This window comes from Corythoichthys intestinalis, chromosome 8, assembly GCF_030265065.1.
Source record: "Corythoichthys intestinalis isolate RoL2023-P3 chromosome 8, ASM3026506v1, whole genome shotgun sequence".
Classification (NCBI taxonomy): domain Eukaryota; kingdom Metazoa; phylum Chordata; class Actinopteri; order Syngnathiformes; family Syngnathidae; genus Corythoichthys; species Corythoichthys intestinalis.
Window position 1 is genome coordinate 33,295,700 of NC_080402.1, and position 16,000 is coordinate 33,311,699.

The window sequence follows — 16,000 nt, forward strand, 5'->3', positions numbered from 1 at the left end:
ACGCTACCTTGTATTGTCTGTACATGTGGATCACATCTCTGTGCGAGTAGCATCAACAACGTCCAGAATCTGTCTGCACTTTATATTTTTGTAGATAATATATATTTATTTTTTATTTATTACTGTTGAATAAATTATTGTATCACTCTGACAATGCGTCACTTTTCCTCTTCCTTTGTGTCCGGAATTGCTACTTTACAATGAAAATGCCACCAAGTATTTTGTTATAATGTCATTATTTATTATGACAAAGTCAAAATCCAGTGCAATTCAAATCTTTTTTTAAACATACCCGAGGCATGACCAGACAGTACACTTTGTACAGGTTATGCAGCAATGCAGTAAGTCATACAATACTGTTTGTAATCTCCACACATGGTTGCTGAAACCTAAGCTCTCTTGAAAATCCTTTTGGCGTCCACGCCATCATAGTTGTAGCTCTGTTGGCAGAGGGCAAAAACTCATGACACTTCAGTACTAGGCTGTGAAGGGTGTATGTGTTTAACGTGGCCCACCTGTATGAGCTCATCTCCTTGTACAATTCTTGTGGTTGTCAGTGGCTTGCCGTTGTCTTTCCTGGTAAAGGTGCCCTTCAAAGTGTCGCCCTCCAGTGCCCATGAGCCCTGCGGTGAGATTTACTTTTGTTATGTTCATAGAAAGAAACTTATTTCGAATCATTTAACATACAGTGGGGCAAATAAGTATTTAGTCAACCACAAATTGTGCAAATTCTCCTACTTGAAAAGATTAGAGAGGCCTGTAATTGTCAACATGGGTAAACCTCAACCGTGAGAGACAGAATGTGAAAAAAAAAAAAAAGAAAATCACATTGTTTGATTTTTAAATAATTCATTTCCAAATTAGAGTGGAAAATAAGTATTTGGTCACCTACAAACAAGCAAGATTTCTGGCTTTCAAAGAGGTCTAACTTCTTCTAATCAGGTCTAACGAGGCTCCACTCGTTACCTGTATTAATGGCACCTGTTTTAACTCATTATCGGTATAAAAGACACCTGTCCACAAACTCAGTCAGTCACACTCCAAACTCCACTATGGCCAAGACCAAAGAGCTGTCGAAGGACACCAGAGACAAAATTGTAGACCTGCACCAGATTGGGAAGACTGAATCTGCAATAGGTAAAACGCTTGGTGTAAAGAAATCAACTGTTCGGAGCAATTATTAGAAAATGGAAAACATAGAAGACCACTGATAATGTCGCTCGATCTGGGGCTCCATGGAAGATCTCACCCCTGGCGTCAAAATGATACCAAGAAAGGTGAGCAAAAATCCCTGAACCACACGGGGGGACCTAGTGAATGACCTACAGAGAGCTGGGACCACAGTAACAAAGGCTACTATCGGTAACACATTGCGCCGCCAGGGACTCAAATCCTGCACTGCCAGACGTGTCCCCCTGCTGAAGAAACTACACGTCCAGGCCCGTCTGTGGTTCGCTAGAGAGCATTTGGATGATCCAGAAGAGGACTGGGAGAATGTGTTGTGGTCAGATGAAACCAAAATAGAACTTTTTGGTAGGAACACAGGTTCTCGTGTTTGGAGGAGAAAGAATACTGAATTGTATCCAAAGAACACCATACCCACTGTGAAGCATGGCGGTGGAAACATCATGCTTTGGGGCTGTTTTTCTGCAAAGGGACCAGGACGACTGATCTGTGTAAAGGAAAGAATGAATTGGGCCATATGCAGTATGCATCGCAACTGTACAGCTTTATTGCTTTCCATCCCAACTGTACAACTTTATTGCTTTCCATCGTAAGAGTGGTTATTGAAACGCCAATCCTTAAATGCTCTTTGGTAAGCATTGACAGTACTTGTTTTTATGATGTTGGTTATAGAAAATGCTATCATTCACAGGTGTCTGCTTATCCATCATTACTCATCACTTTATTACTGAACCGTCAGTAAATGTTTGCTTACAATCAGCCCAAAAACTACAATGAGATGAACATTTATTTGCTTTATGATGGGTTGTAAAAGGTAAGTGTTTTCGCCTCCGACTACAGTTAATGTGGTGTTATCTGTGTTTCATTGGGATTTTTAACATTTTCAACGGACAGACAACACCTTAATCATGTGTATCCCAGCAGAAAGAAACTTCTTTAATAAGTTGATTAAGTAGATAATTTATAAAACTGTAAATAAAAAAACAGCATTTCCGCAGCAAGTGAATTGTATTAGAATGGGTGAATTTGTCCATCTTCAAACTATTTTTAACTCATTGGCTGCCAGTGATAGGCGTCCAATCCAAGTGGGAGGTTTGGCTGCCACCCTCCCAGTTCAAATAGATTGGACTAGTGATAACCTAAGAGTTAAGTAGACTTTCCCCCAATTTTTAAAAACATTATATTGACACATTTAGGTATTATTTACTCAGAAAGGGTCAAATTTACACAATCAAAGTGAGTGCAAATTTTTACCTCAAATCTAGTGAGTAGATGCTATAGGTTGGTTTCGTTGTTGCTCTTGTGGACACCAACTTTGAGGTCCTACTCCTTCGTGATTCCTGAACCGATCGTATTGAAACTTGGTAGCTATGTAGCATGAGCCAGTATCTATCGATCCTTGGAGCCTGATTTTTAATTTGTGTATCAGGGCTGATTAATTAGTTGTGAAATTAAAGTGCTTTTATGTCTTGTTCAAACAATATTCTCTCCATTATCAGAAGTCTAAGAAAATCATCATTTGAATACATACAGTAAATACTGTGAGTAACTGTCTTTCATATGAAGGTAATTTATACTAGGTGTTGACTGTTCCGAGATTTCAAACTTTTTTGAGTATTGGGCCGGTCAGTCATTTATTTATCACGTGAAAGTTTGCTCACTCGCTGATTGGTAAATTTTGTCTGATTAATTTGCGCAATGTTGCATCATGACAACAAATAGCCGCCGAAACATAATACTTCAAAGACACAACATTCTGACTCGTCAAGCAGAACACTAGAGGATATCTTTGATTCATTGGATGTGATTGACAACTACATATAAAAGTCCAAATTCAGTTGAAGTGGGAGGGATGGCAGCGAATGAACGAATGTTTTCTGGTAGATTTCCAGTTCAAATGGGTTGGACGTCTACTAGTGATAGATCCAGTAACTACTGCTAAATCCGGGGTCGGGTTGCGGGGGCAGCAGCTTTAGCAGGGGAGCCCAGATTTCCCTCTCCCGAGCCACTTCAACCAGCTCCTCCTGCAGGATCCCAAGGCGATCCCAGGATAGCCAAGAGACATAGCCTCTCCAGCGTGCCCTGTGTCATCCCGCTGGTGGGACATGCCTGGAACACCTCTCCCGGAAGGCGTCCAGGAGGCATCCGAAACAGATGCCCGAGCCACCTCAGCTGGCTCCTCTAAACGTGTAGGAGTAGCGGAGTCCTCCAGGATCTCTGAGAAAGAGCCCGGACACCCTGCAGAGGAAACTAATTTCAGCCGTTTGTATCCAGGATCTTGTTCTTTTGGTCACGACCCACAGCTCGTGACCATACTGTAGGTGAGGGCAGGAACGCAGATCAATTGGTAAATCGAGAGATTCGCCTTTTGGCTCAGCTCCTTTTTCACCACAACGGACCGGTACACAGTCTGCATCACTGCAGATACTTCACCGATCTGCCTGTCGATCTCCCACTCAATCCTACCCTCACTCGTGAGCAAGACCCCAAAATACTTAAACTCTTCCACTTGGGGCAGGATCTCATCCCTGATCCGGGGTTGGCACGCCACCCTTTTGTGACTGAGGACCATGATCTCAAATTTGGAGGTGCTGCTCTTCATCCCAACCACTTCACACTTGGCTGTGAACCGCTCCAGCGAGAGTTCACAGCTTGATGAAGCCAACAGCACCACATCAAAAAGCAGAGATACAATGCTGAGGCCATCAAAACGGACTTCCTCAACGCCTTGGCAGCGCCTACAAATTCTGGCCGTAAAAGTTATGAACAGAATCGGAGACAAAGGGCAACCTTGAGTCCAACCCTCAATGGATCACCCATGGCAAGGTCCGAGGTGAGGGACCAGTCAAAGCATGGCTCCAAAGACTCCTTATGATGACGAATATAAATGGAGTCAGTTTTCCCTTGCCTGGAGCCTTACAGGGTTCTCCCGCTGGCGCCAGGCCTGGAGATGGGGCTCAAAAGCAAGCGTCTGGTGGCTGGGCCTGTATCCATGGGGCCCGGCCAGGCACAGTCCGAAAAGGAAACGTGGGTCCGCCTTCCCATGGGCTCACCACCTGTGGGAGGGGCCAAAGGGGTCGGGTGCGCAGTGAGTTGGGTGGCGGCCAAAGACAGGGGCCTTGGCAGTCCGACCCCCAGCTACGGAAGCTAACTCTTGGGAGATTGAATGTCACCTTTCTGGCGGGGAAGGAGCCTCAGCTAGTGTATGAGGCAAATTCGCATCAGAAGGATAAAAATAGCCACATGACTGGATGTCTATTATCGTCAAAGGCAGAACAGTGATCATTCAAATGCTGCTAACCCTCCCGGTTCAAATTAGATTGGACGTCTGCTGGCCTGGAACTGCTTTGGGACAATTAAGAATGATCAATGAGTTTTTCCAGTCAAACAAATTTGCCAAGTTGGCCAAAATCAGTTCTTTCTTTTGTTGGATTCTCTCTTTTTTTTTTTTTTTTTTTTTTCTTTAAACTTGTCCTGTTCAGCTGTTTGACACGGAGAATGGATGTCTAAGTGCCCGGATAGTCTGAACAGTTTTAATGTTTCACATTAAGAGTCTGACATACTCCCGTTGTGATCACTCAACATACCTTGTGCATTATGACAAAGCAGCGAACAGGAAGGAGTTATGGGGGAACAGAAGAAAAGAAACACAAGAGAAGAAAGAAAAACACAAACTACAACAAGAAATACATTGAACATCCAGACCAATTACTAATATATTGGTGCTATCGTCAGCTAGATGTATTTCCGGTTGACACCATGTGGGGGGCCTAATGACCAGAGAAAGTGGGGGACGGGGATGGGGGAGTCTATAAGCTAAACGACTGAAATGGGTAGAGTGTACACAAATCAGCGTGTGAATCCTTTGTGAGTGTAAGCCTGTTGGCGACCAACCCTACGCCGCCCCATCGCCAATCCCAGCACCGGGACCCCCCACCCGAGCGCACCCGATCACATCCAGCCGCACGCGAGCCCCACCAGGCGCACGACAGCCACGCAGATGAGCGGAGACACCATGCGGGCGCCAACCCAGGGCCACGGCCCACCCACCCAGCCAGCCCGGTGGGGGAGGGAGGGAGGGAGGGCGGGCGAGGGCTGGGGGTCAAGCTTAGCCCATCCCTCCTCCCGCAGCCCAGCAAAGGAGCCTTCACCCCCCCCGGATCCAGGGTGGTCCCCCGGGCCACCTGCGCACCCATCAACCGGCCTTCAGGGATGGCAAGAGGGGACGCACCACCAACTCCACCCAAGGCCCCGCGGGCCCCAAGAGGCCCCGTCGACAACCCCGCCAGCAGGCTTTTATTGGATTCTCATTAATACCAGTGGTAAAACTAAAAAACCCTAAAACATCTAATATGCCCTTCCGACAAAACGTCCTGGAAATTTTCTGCCCTTTGCATCTGGTGTTGAGCAGCTACAGTATGGCCTAAGGCCGAGCAGAATAAAGGCTCATTGCTTTGTTTTGTACACATTCTTCTGCAAACACGTCAAATCTTGCAGCCCTCGAGGTTCAAAGTCTGAGGTGACTGATTCAGAGCAAGAGTAGCAGCAACATAAATGTCATTGGTAGCATTTGGTGTCCTGTTTGTTTACTCACAGATACTTCGGTGCCATCAGCCAGGCTGTAATCGAAGTTGACCCCCAGTGTGAAGTCGATGTCCAGGGTGCGGAAATTGCTGCTCTCCTTCACGTGGAACTTTTCTCCGTTCTGCTCGATGGTGATTTTCAGGTTGTCGTGAGCGGCTAGCTTTCTCTTCACCATGTTGATACCTGTCAACACATAAACACACACCACGTTAGAAGTTTGGCATTTACTGTATAAGCGGTACTTAGACTGCCCGTCAAAGTAGGTGTGTTGACTTTGCATCCTTGAACTAATATTTACTCTAGCATTGATAATCGGGTGAACTTATAAACGTGATTTGACATTACAAGGCACACCCACCTGTTTGGTGCAGTAGATCAGTGGTTATTTAATGTTTTAGAATTACAGTAAAATTGTCTAGTAGGCCCAAGAATTCAAAGATAACAAGGCAAAGGTTTTTTTTTTTTTTTAAGAAAATACAATGTTTGTTAGCCGCAATAACATTATGTGGAATGAACCAGAAAAAGCATATTTTACTTAAATTAATATTTGAAAGCAATACAGCGCACATTTAATACAACTGAATGAATCCACTGTATTCATTGATTCATCTTCCGAGCTGCTTTTCCTCAAGAGGGTTGTGGGGGTGCTGGAGCCTATCCCAGCTATTTATGAGCAGTAGGCAGGGTATACTCTAAATTGGTTGCCAGCCAATCTTAGGCACATCTACTATACTGGAATGAAAAATTGAAAGTTTCTTTCAATTTTATTACAAACAACTAAAGCAAGCTCACAATAAAACAAGGTAGTTAGCCCTTAATAAAAAATATTTTGCTAACTTCAATCAAAATGAATGTTTTTGCGATATTATTTTTCGAAATAGAGGATATGCTGGATTCTGTGCCAACAAAACCAGTACTAAAACACAGCAAATCCAGCAGTGTTCTGTGAGATTTGCTGTGTTTTGTGCTGGTTTTGCGGGCACAAAAGCCGGGAAGACACACAGATTTACCATTCTTCGTGTCTAACCAGCTAACATGCTCTCTTTTCATCTTCCTCTCATCATTATGACTTTAAATGTACCAAGAAATAACTTGTATTATTACTATTTCCACATCTGCTTCTAGCACTAATATGGTTCTTTGGTTAAAATAGCACCCAAAAGTATAAGCTAGCTGATTACAAGAATTCCAGTAGTATCCTTCAGTTTGTTCACATACCCATTTGCTCCATGAACTTGTCATAGTTGTCATTGCGGTCTACTTTCCAGGTGCCGTTGAAAGTCATGTTGGTGTGCTGATGGTGATGAGGGCGAACACAGGTGGTGAGGGGGGGGGCGGGAAATTTGACACTGCAGCAAAGCAGAGCGCCGTAAGCGTGCCTTCTTTTAAAAGCACCCTTATCTACTCATCTATCAGAGTGCTGATGTGGCTGTGTAAAGCTCAAGCTTTCTCAGGTCCCATCCCACGGCCGCCTCTCATTGGACCACTTCACCTGGCAGTGAAAAGTCAGAGAAGCAGTTCCTACATGCAAAGTGTGTTTACCTAAAGGGGGCTGGTCCTTGTGTCAATATACAACTTTACGGTTTTACTCTTTACACAGTGCTTTACTTCTCTGTAAGATATTTCTAAATCATTATGAATGGATTTTACTGATGTCATTTCCATTTCTGTTTTGACCCTTTGAGGGACAGTGGTCACTGCAGTTGACAGGTATTCAAAAGTTGGCACTTAAGACCTTTTACACTTCAAATGGCAAGTGATTATTTTTGGTCATTTTAAAAAATATATAGAATATTTGAATATTATTATTTTTTAAATGAATCATTATTGTATTCTTCATAGTTTTGTCTAATTATAAGCATGTATAAATTAATACAACGTTAACTTAAGAAAAAAAAAAAATGAAATTGTAATGAGTAAAAACAGAAGTACACACTAGTTAGTTTTTATCCTTTTTCGTATTGAACTAATTACATGCTATTGATGGGCATAGACATCCAATGTCTGTTCATTCCCCGTCCCAGTCAAAATGGATTTGACATCTCGTGCCGTCAATGGCAGCCAATGAGATAAATGAATGCCCTATCAGGTTAAAAATGTTTATAATAGTGGAATCTCCGTTTACAAATGGCCCAGCTAAAAACAATTTGGTCACTGAAAAAATGTTGAAGATGAAATTACTTTCACACAAATAATTTTACTGCTGTCTTCTATAACTTGCTGTTATTTTACGATATTGACATGCTATATAAAGTATGTTTGGGGTCAGTATTTCTTTTTCTTCTTTAGACAATGATGTAAGAGCATATAATGCTACTTATTAATACAGTGGGGCAAATAAGTATTTAGTCAACCACCAATTGTGCAAGTTCTTCTACTTGAAAAGCTTTGAGAGGCCTGTAATTGTCAACATGGGTAAACCTTCAACATTGAGACAGAATGTGGAAAAAAAAAAAGAAAAGAAAATCACATTGTTTGATTTTTAAAGAATTTGTTTCCAAATTAGAGTGGAAAATGAGTATTTGGTTACCTACTAACAAGCAAGATTTCTGGCTGTCAAAGAAGTCTTAACTTCTAACGAGGTCTAACGAGGCTCCACTCGTTACCTGTATTAATGGCACCTGGTTGAGTTGGGACCACAGTAACAAAGGCTATCAGTAACCAGGGGCGGACTGGTAATCTGTGGGTTCTGGAGGATCACAGAACGGCCGGTGCCCTGGACGGCCGGCGGCCGCCATTCATTATGCATCACTGTTTTTATCCCCCCATCCTCTGATTATCTACAGTTCGCATCCAATCCGACAGGTGGCAGCAATGCGCCTGGCTTTTCACCGCCAATCTGATAGACTAGGAACGACGAAAGCACAGAGTAGCCTTCATTGGTTCCTTCCTTGTGGAAGCAAAATAGCGACGAGTGTTAATGCACAATATGGATGGTGGTGGCAAAAAAACTGAAAAGAGCAGGGTGGCGCGGAGAAGGTTAGAGAGAAAAAATTAAAGAAACTGGAGAGTGAAGCATTAAAATGTTATAAATCGACAAATATTTTCGCAAGCAGCAGTCTGGCTGCAACGGCCACGTCGGGTAACAACAGCTCAGCTCCCGGCGATGGTGAGAGGGAGCTGCAGCCGCTCTGACGTGCAGACGGTGCTGGGAGAGAGAAAAGAAGAGGGAGGGGGCAACGATAAACTGTTGGAAGTTCCCCAGACAAGCGCAGGGCAAGTAAATTGGTATGAAGAGGGTTACTTGCTCTGTAAACTGGCAATTGTTATCCATCAGGTAGCTACATTTTAAATCAAATAAATGACAATTAAAGGGTTAGTGCCAGCTAGTCGATGTACCCGTTTGCAATCGTGTCAAGTTACAGTATGCTAGTCCTACTATCCCTCTCCTAAGAAAAAATATTTTAGCCGTAAAACAATGTATGCACACGCAGCATAGCAATATTAATTCAGAAGAAATATAACAAAATATTAATAAAATGAATGGTTTTACTTTAAAGTTTAGGTAGTTAAATTGATGTTATATACATTATTAATCATTTATATATCGTTTTGTTGTCTGGTTAATACTTTCCAATGAAGTTTATGTATACAGGATTTGTCTTGAAATGTGTATTGTATTTTCATTGAAATTTATTATTTGTATGGCAAGATTAATTATGGCAGGGGTCTCCAAACCGGTCCTCAAGGGCCGCTGTGGGGCCTGGTTTTTGTTTTAACCGATCGAGTACCGACAGTTTAACCAATGAAGTTTCTGCTAAAACAAGCAGCACCTGACTGCAATCAACTGATTACACTTGTAAGACACCAGATTGGTGCAGAGGTTTTGTCTTGTTTTGTTGGAATGAAATCCTGCGCCCGCCGCAGCCCTATGTGGAATAGTTTGGAGACCACTGAATTATGGCATAAACAATGAAGTCATTTTATAGACAGAGATCTATAGAGATATATTATAATCAATTGGATACGTAAAACTTGCTTTGAAAAATAAATTCTTTCATTTGTTTATTCAGGTTGATCATAGAGCTAGTACAGAAAATGAATCCAACTCCAGTTCAGCCTTGCAGTACTTTGAGCGCCCGTAGTCAGACAGTCACAGTCTAGACACATTTTCTTCATTTTTCTCTCAAAGTGCACGAAATTGGTGCATTTTACAATAAAATGTAAAAAAAAAAAAAAAAAAATTCTCCCGGGAGGGGCATGTTCCCGGACCCCCCTATGGGGTCTGTGTTTCCCTTCGTATAGCGATTCTTATGGGCTGGGCTGAGTCAAAGTCCAGGGCTGCTTTTTAGTCCCAGTCCGCCCCTGTCAGTAACTATCAGTAACACAATGCGCCGCCAGGGACTCAAATCCTGCACGGCCAGACGTGTCCCCCTGCTGAAGCCAGTACACGTCCAGGCCCGTCTGCGGTTCGCTAGAGAGCATTTGGATGATCCAGAAGAGGACTGGGAGAATGTGTTATGGTCAGATGAAAACAAAATAGAACTTTTTGGTAGAAACACAGGTTCTCATGTTTGGAGGAGAAAGAATACTGAATTGCATCCGAAGAACACCATACCCACTGTAAAGCATGGGGGTGGAAACATCATACTTTGGGGCTGTTTTTCTGCAAAAGGACCAGGACGACTGATCTGTGTAAAGGAAAGAATGAATGGGGCCATGTATCGAGAGATTTTGAATGAAAATCTCCTTCCATCAGCAAGGGCATTGAAGATGAGACGTGGCTGGGTCTTTCAGCATGACAATGATCCCAAACACACAGCCGGGGCATCAAAGTAGTGGCTTTGTAAGAAGCATTTCAAGGTCCTGGAGTGGCCGAGCCACTCTCCAGATCTCAACCCCACAGAAAATCTGTGGAGGGAGTTGAAAGTCCGTGTTGCCCAACGACAGCCCCAAAACATCACTGCTCTAGAGGAGATCTGCATGGAGGAATGGGGCAAAATATTAGCAACAGTGTGTGAAAAGCATGTGAAGAGTTAGAGAAAACGTTTGGCCTCCGTTATTGCCAACAAAGGGTACATAACAAAGTATTGAGATGAACTTTTGGTATTGACCAAAAACTTATTGTCCACCATGATTTGCAAATAACTTCTTTAAAAATCAAACAATTTGATTTTCTGTTTTTTTTTCCCCCACATTCTGTCTTTCATGGTTGAGGTATACCATTAGACAAGTTAGGCCGTTCTAATATTTTCAAGTGGGAGAACTTGCACAATTAGTGGTTGACTAAATACTTATTTGCCCCACTGTATATTTATTGAATCACTTTTCCCTTTGTCCTCCTCATCTGGGACGTTATGTTTACCAATTTGAAACTTTTCCTTAAATCCTCATCTGTCACGGACCCGACAGAGGAGGACCACAAATGCGTCACGTTTTCAACAATTTATTGACAGGACCAGCAGGGCAGGTGAAAAGATGGCAGCAGTAAAGACAAGGGCTAGGCAGAAGTCAGGTTTCCAAAAGCAAAAGGCAGGTCGAGTTACCAGGGCAGGAGAGAAGGCAGCAGTCAGGCAGGTTCAGATTCGGCAACGAGAGTCAGATTCAGAGAGCTAGGCAGGCAGGTAACAGGCAGGCTTCGCAGACGGTCTGACAGAGTGGAACTGAGAAGCAAGGCTTTAAATACACAGGTTGATTGATGAATGAGGCAGTGCTATTGGCTGGGCTGTGAGTAGGTGAATTGAAGACAGGTGGGGATAATTGAAGGCAATTAGGCCATGCTGCAGGAGGGAATCAGGTCATGACATCATCTATGAAATTTTTGTTAGTTTTTGGTCAGCTAGATAAGACTAATGGAATTTTTAATGTTGCAAAGCAAGAGTTTTTTTTTTTAAGTTGCGATATGGTAAAGAGAAATTGTTAAACTTGAGTTTCAAGACCAGTGTACCTTTGACTTTTGTTCTAAATTAATATGACTTCAAAAAAAGTGATACATGCTAACTATAGTGCTTCTGCCCTCAGCTGAGCATGTGGCTACTCAACTTTGACAGCGAGCTAAACACCAAAGAAATGAGAGTTCCAAACAAAGACAGCAGACTTGGTCTTTTTCTACAGTTTCATTTGTTTCCTTTTCCTTTATTTAACTTTACCTTCTTTGCTTTTGTAGAACTGCAAAAATACAAAAAACACAAGTGTTATACACATAATAAATTGTTCTTCACAACAAAAATGTGTTAAAGTAAATAACAGAAAACTGGCTCCATTAAAATAAAATAAAATGAAGTCCTCAGGTAGTTCAGCCATGATCTGTTCCTGTTGCCTGCCCCTTAATTTGCAGCATGTGATGCACTTGAAAATCACACTGCTTACTGCTCTTTTTCCTGCCACAATCCAAAAGCCCCCCTGCTATTTCCCTCTGTAAAAATGTCTTCCCTGATGACATAATTTTTTCATGAAAGTGTCTTATTAGGAGCTGAGCAAGATGATGCTTTCCAGGGATGAGTATGGGATCTGTTTCTTCTGTCGACAACTGTGCTTTCTTTAGTCGCCCTCCAATTCTAAGGATCCCACACGTGACAACAAATGGATTCAGTTTGCTGAGTGTACTTGCGCTATTTAGACCTGCGCCTTTTTCAATGCATCCAATATCTTCTGCGAAGATCTCTCTTTGAACGGTGTGAATGATCATGGTCTTGGCTAGTTATAGCGACTTTTCAGTTAAATGTTCGTTGCAGAAAATCACATTGTTTGATTTTTAAAGAATTTATTTCCAAATTAGAGTGGAAAATAAGTATTTGGTCACCTACAAACAAGCAAGATTTCTGGCTGTCAAAGAGGTCTAACTTCTAACGAGTTCTAACGAGGCTCCACTCGTTACCTTTATTAATGGCACCTGTTTTAACTCATTATCGGTATAAAAGACACCTGTCCACAAACTTCGTCAGTCACACTCAAAACTCCACTATGCCCAAGACCAAAGAGCAGTCGAAGGACACCAGAGACAAAATTGTAGACCTGCACCAGGCTGGGAAGACTGAATCTGCAATAGGTAAAACACTTGGTGTAAAGAAATCCACTGTGGGAGCAATTATTAGAAAATAGAAGACATACAAGACCACTGATAATCTCCCTCGATCTGGGGCTCCATGCAAGATCTCACCCTGTGGCATCAAAATAACAAGAACAGTGAGCAAAAATCCCAGAACCACACAGGGGGACCTAGTGAATGACCTACAGAGAGCTGGGACTGCAGTAACAAAGGCTACTATCAGTAACACAATGCGCCGCCAGGGACTCAAATCCTGACCTGCCAGATGTGTCCCCCAGCTGAAGAAAGTACACGTCCAGGCCCATCTGCGGTCCGCTAGAGAGCATTTGGATGATCCAGAAGAGGACTGGGAGAATGCGTTATGGTCAGATGAAGCCAAAATAGAACTTTTTGGTAGAAACACAGGTTCTCGTGTTTGGAGGAGAAAGAATACTGAATTGCATCCGAAGAACACTGTTCCCACTGTGAAGCATGGAGGTGGGAACATCATGCATTTGGGCTGTTTTTCTGCAAAAGCACCAGGACGACTGAAGAATGAATGGGGCCATGTATCAAGAGATTTTGATTGGAAATCTCCTTCCATCAGCAAGGGCATTGAAGATTAGATGTGGCTGGGTCTTTCAGCATGAAAATGATCCCAAACACCCAGCCAGGGAAACAAAGGAGTGGCTTCGTAAGAAGCATTTCAAGGTCTTGGAGTGGCCTAGCCAGTGTCAGATCTCAACCCCATAGAAAATCTGTGGAGGGAGTTGAAAGTCTGTGTTGCCCAAAGACAGCCCCCCCAAAAAAATCACTGCTCCAGAGGAGATATGCCAAAATACCAGCAACAGTGTGTGAAAAGCTTGTGAAGAGTTACAGAAAACGTTTGGCCTCCATTATTGCCAACAAAGGCAAAGTATTGAGATGAACTTTTGGTATTGACCAAATACTTATTTTCCACCATGATTTGCAAACAAATTCTTTAAAAATCAAACAATGTGATTTTCTATGGTTTTTTTTTTCCACATTCTGTCTCTCATGGTTGAGGTTTACCAATGTTGACAATTACAGGCCTCTCTCATATTTTCAAGTGGGAGAACTTTTAACAATTAGTGGTTGACTAAATACTTATTTGCCCCACTGTATATAACTGAACTCATTATATAAAGCAAATAAGGTTCCTTAAAAGTTGGTGGGGACAATTTCAGAATCCTGAAAAGTTGGTAGTGTTATATCCCTACAGTCCCTATGCAAACCTACCCCCTTGGTGTGAGGGGCGAATGAACATTCATTACCCTCTCCCAGCAAAAATAGATTTGACGAATGAGTGTCCCCCAAGGGTTAAAAATAATAATAATAATAGTTTATGTAAGAAAGATTTTAAAAAGTTTCCAATTAAACTAAAGTAAGAGTTGGCAGTGCAGACTACAAGAATAATTTTGCTGCAATTAAAATGAAAAAAAAAAGAGAAATAGTGGGGTGGTGTTACTTATCATGTAGAGATATGATGACATGATGGCCTGCAATTGAAGTTTGGTGATAACAGCACTTCACTGATACCTGATCGACCTTCATCTGATCATACAAGAGACCTTTGATATAGGCCCACGCACGCACGCGCGCGTGTCCTTTCATACCGTGTCAACATTAAGAATAACACCCAGTGGAAGGTGCCCAAGAAAAAGCCTGCATGCCTGTTTACCTTATGATTCAAGAGTTTTGATTTTTTTGCAGAGAAAATATAAATCACTGGAAACTTGCACATTTGGTGAAAAAATATTTATGTATATAGTTATACATGATCAAAAAAAAAGGATAGGCCTTTTTGATTTTGGATTTATACACTGTATATATTTGTATTTTAAACTATTCTAGAATGCAGGATAAAAAAATATATATATATACGTACCATATTCTCCCGAATATAAGACAGTGTTTTTTGGATTGAAATAAGACTGAAAAAGTGGGGGTCGTCTTATATTTGCGGTCTAGGCATTATACCCATTCATGACGCTACATGACGCCAGATATCATTGAAGCGATGTTCTGTCATAACAGATCTCAGCTACTCTCAAGTTTAACCAGTTTGCATTAATTTATTGCATGTTTTTCCTTATTCGGATTTGTTTCAAGACTACAGTTAGTTAGACTTCACTTTGACGGTTAATGCAGTTCTTGCAATTTTGTTGTTTCATCACAATATAGATTGGTTTATTTACATTTCAAAAACCATAAGTCATTCATTTACGAATGTGATTGGACTTTAGTTTACGTATTTAAATGTTCAGATATTAAGATTTGAATGAGGCAAAATAACATGCTTTTTCTCTCAAATATATTGTTATAATCATTTGTTTCAGATTTTCTGTAATTACTTTCTGTATAAAGATTAATTTGGTGTTCAAAAAGTCTTTTTTCAAACTTGAGTCTTGAAAAAGAGGGGGTCGTTTTATAATCAGGGCCATCTTATATTCGGGCCAATACAGTATATGGCAGAAAACACAGACAAGGCTGAAAAAGCAGTTTCTGCTCTAGCACCCCTCTTTAAAATAAACTGCTGTATTTTAAGCCAAAAGGACTTTGAAAGAACAATACATCTATATGCTGCCATAGCAGACTCATGGCTCATTAAGCCCCCGAACTATTTTTAATTTGTCCGTTTTACCCTGCAGACCCCCTTTTACAGACGTCGCGCAACCGCTTTTGTTTGAACCCAGCCATAATTATATTTATTATTCGAAATGGCTGTCATTTTTATCTTATAATCCTTAATTGATGTCTAATCTTTAGTTTAAAAAAAAAAAATCGACTTTAAAAAATGATTCACTTGCATATTTTAAACTTTTAAACAAATGACGTCACAATGAAAAAAATAGTGTCTGTAAATAAGTCATGGATATCTACCTCGTAACAATCACTTAATTGTATGGTTTTTTTTGTTACTGTCGCATTTTCCCCAATATTTTAGATGATAAATAATCAATTCAAACAAAGAAAAAAAGAAAAGAAAACAAAAAAACGTTTAAGAGGGTAATTATATGAAAAATAAAATCTCGACCTCTCCTTGATGTCTGCGATTTCTGCATCGCGACCCTTGTTTTATTACCATGTTTCACCCAAGCCTTTTATTGTTTTGATATAGATGATTTCGGCAAAAAAAAATCAAGAAAAAACAAAAATCCCTATCTAAAAAAATTAGCATATTTCATCCGACCAATACAAAAAAAACAAAAAAGTGTCATGTTTGTGTGTTCTCAGCTCTTT

The 16,000-nt window shown here is 41.4% G+C and overlaps 1 protein-coding gene across 1 annotated transcript; it reads right to left on the reverse strand.

The window, feature by feature from the left end:
• Positions 1-242: 242 nt before the first annotated feature.
• fabp2 (fatty acid binding protein 2, intestinal) lies at positions 243-11,325 on the reverse strand. The gene is made up of 5 exons (XM_057843339.1): positions 11,256-11,325; positions 6,988-7,261; positions 5,780-5,952; positions 516-623; positions 243-440 (listed from the first exon to the last, which is right to left on the reverse strand). The coding sequence occupies exons 2-5, from the start codon at positions 7,052-7,054 to the stop codon at positions 390-392; spliced, it is 399 nt and encodes a 132-aa protein (XP_057699322.1). The 5' UTR covers positions 7,055-7,261; positions 11,256-11,325; the 3' UTR covers positions 243-389.
• Between the last annotated feature and the right edge of the window lie 4,675 nt (positions 11,326-16,000).

Coding starts and splice junctions, on each gene's coding strand:
- fabp2 (XM_057843339.1), bottom strand. CDS start 7,054: ATGACTTTCAACGGCACCTGGAAAGTAGACCGCAATGACAACTATGAC. Junction 5,953..6,987: donor CAAGTTCATGGAGCAAATGG/GTATGTGAACAA, acceptor ATGTGTTGACAG/GTATCAACATGGTGAAGAGA. Junction 441..515: donor AAGGAGATGAGCTCATACAG/GTGGGCCACGTT, acceptor CTCTGCCAACAG/AGCTACAACTATGATGGCGT.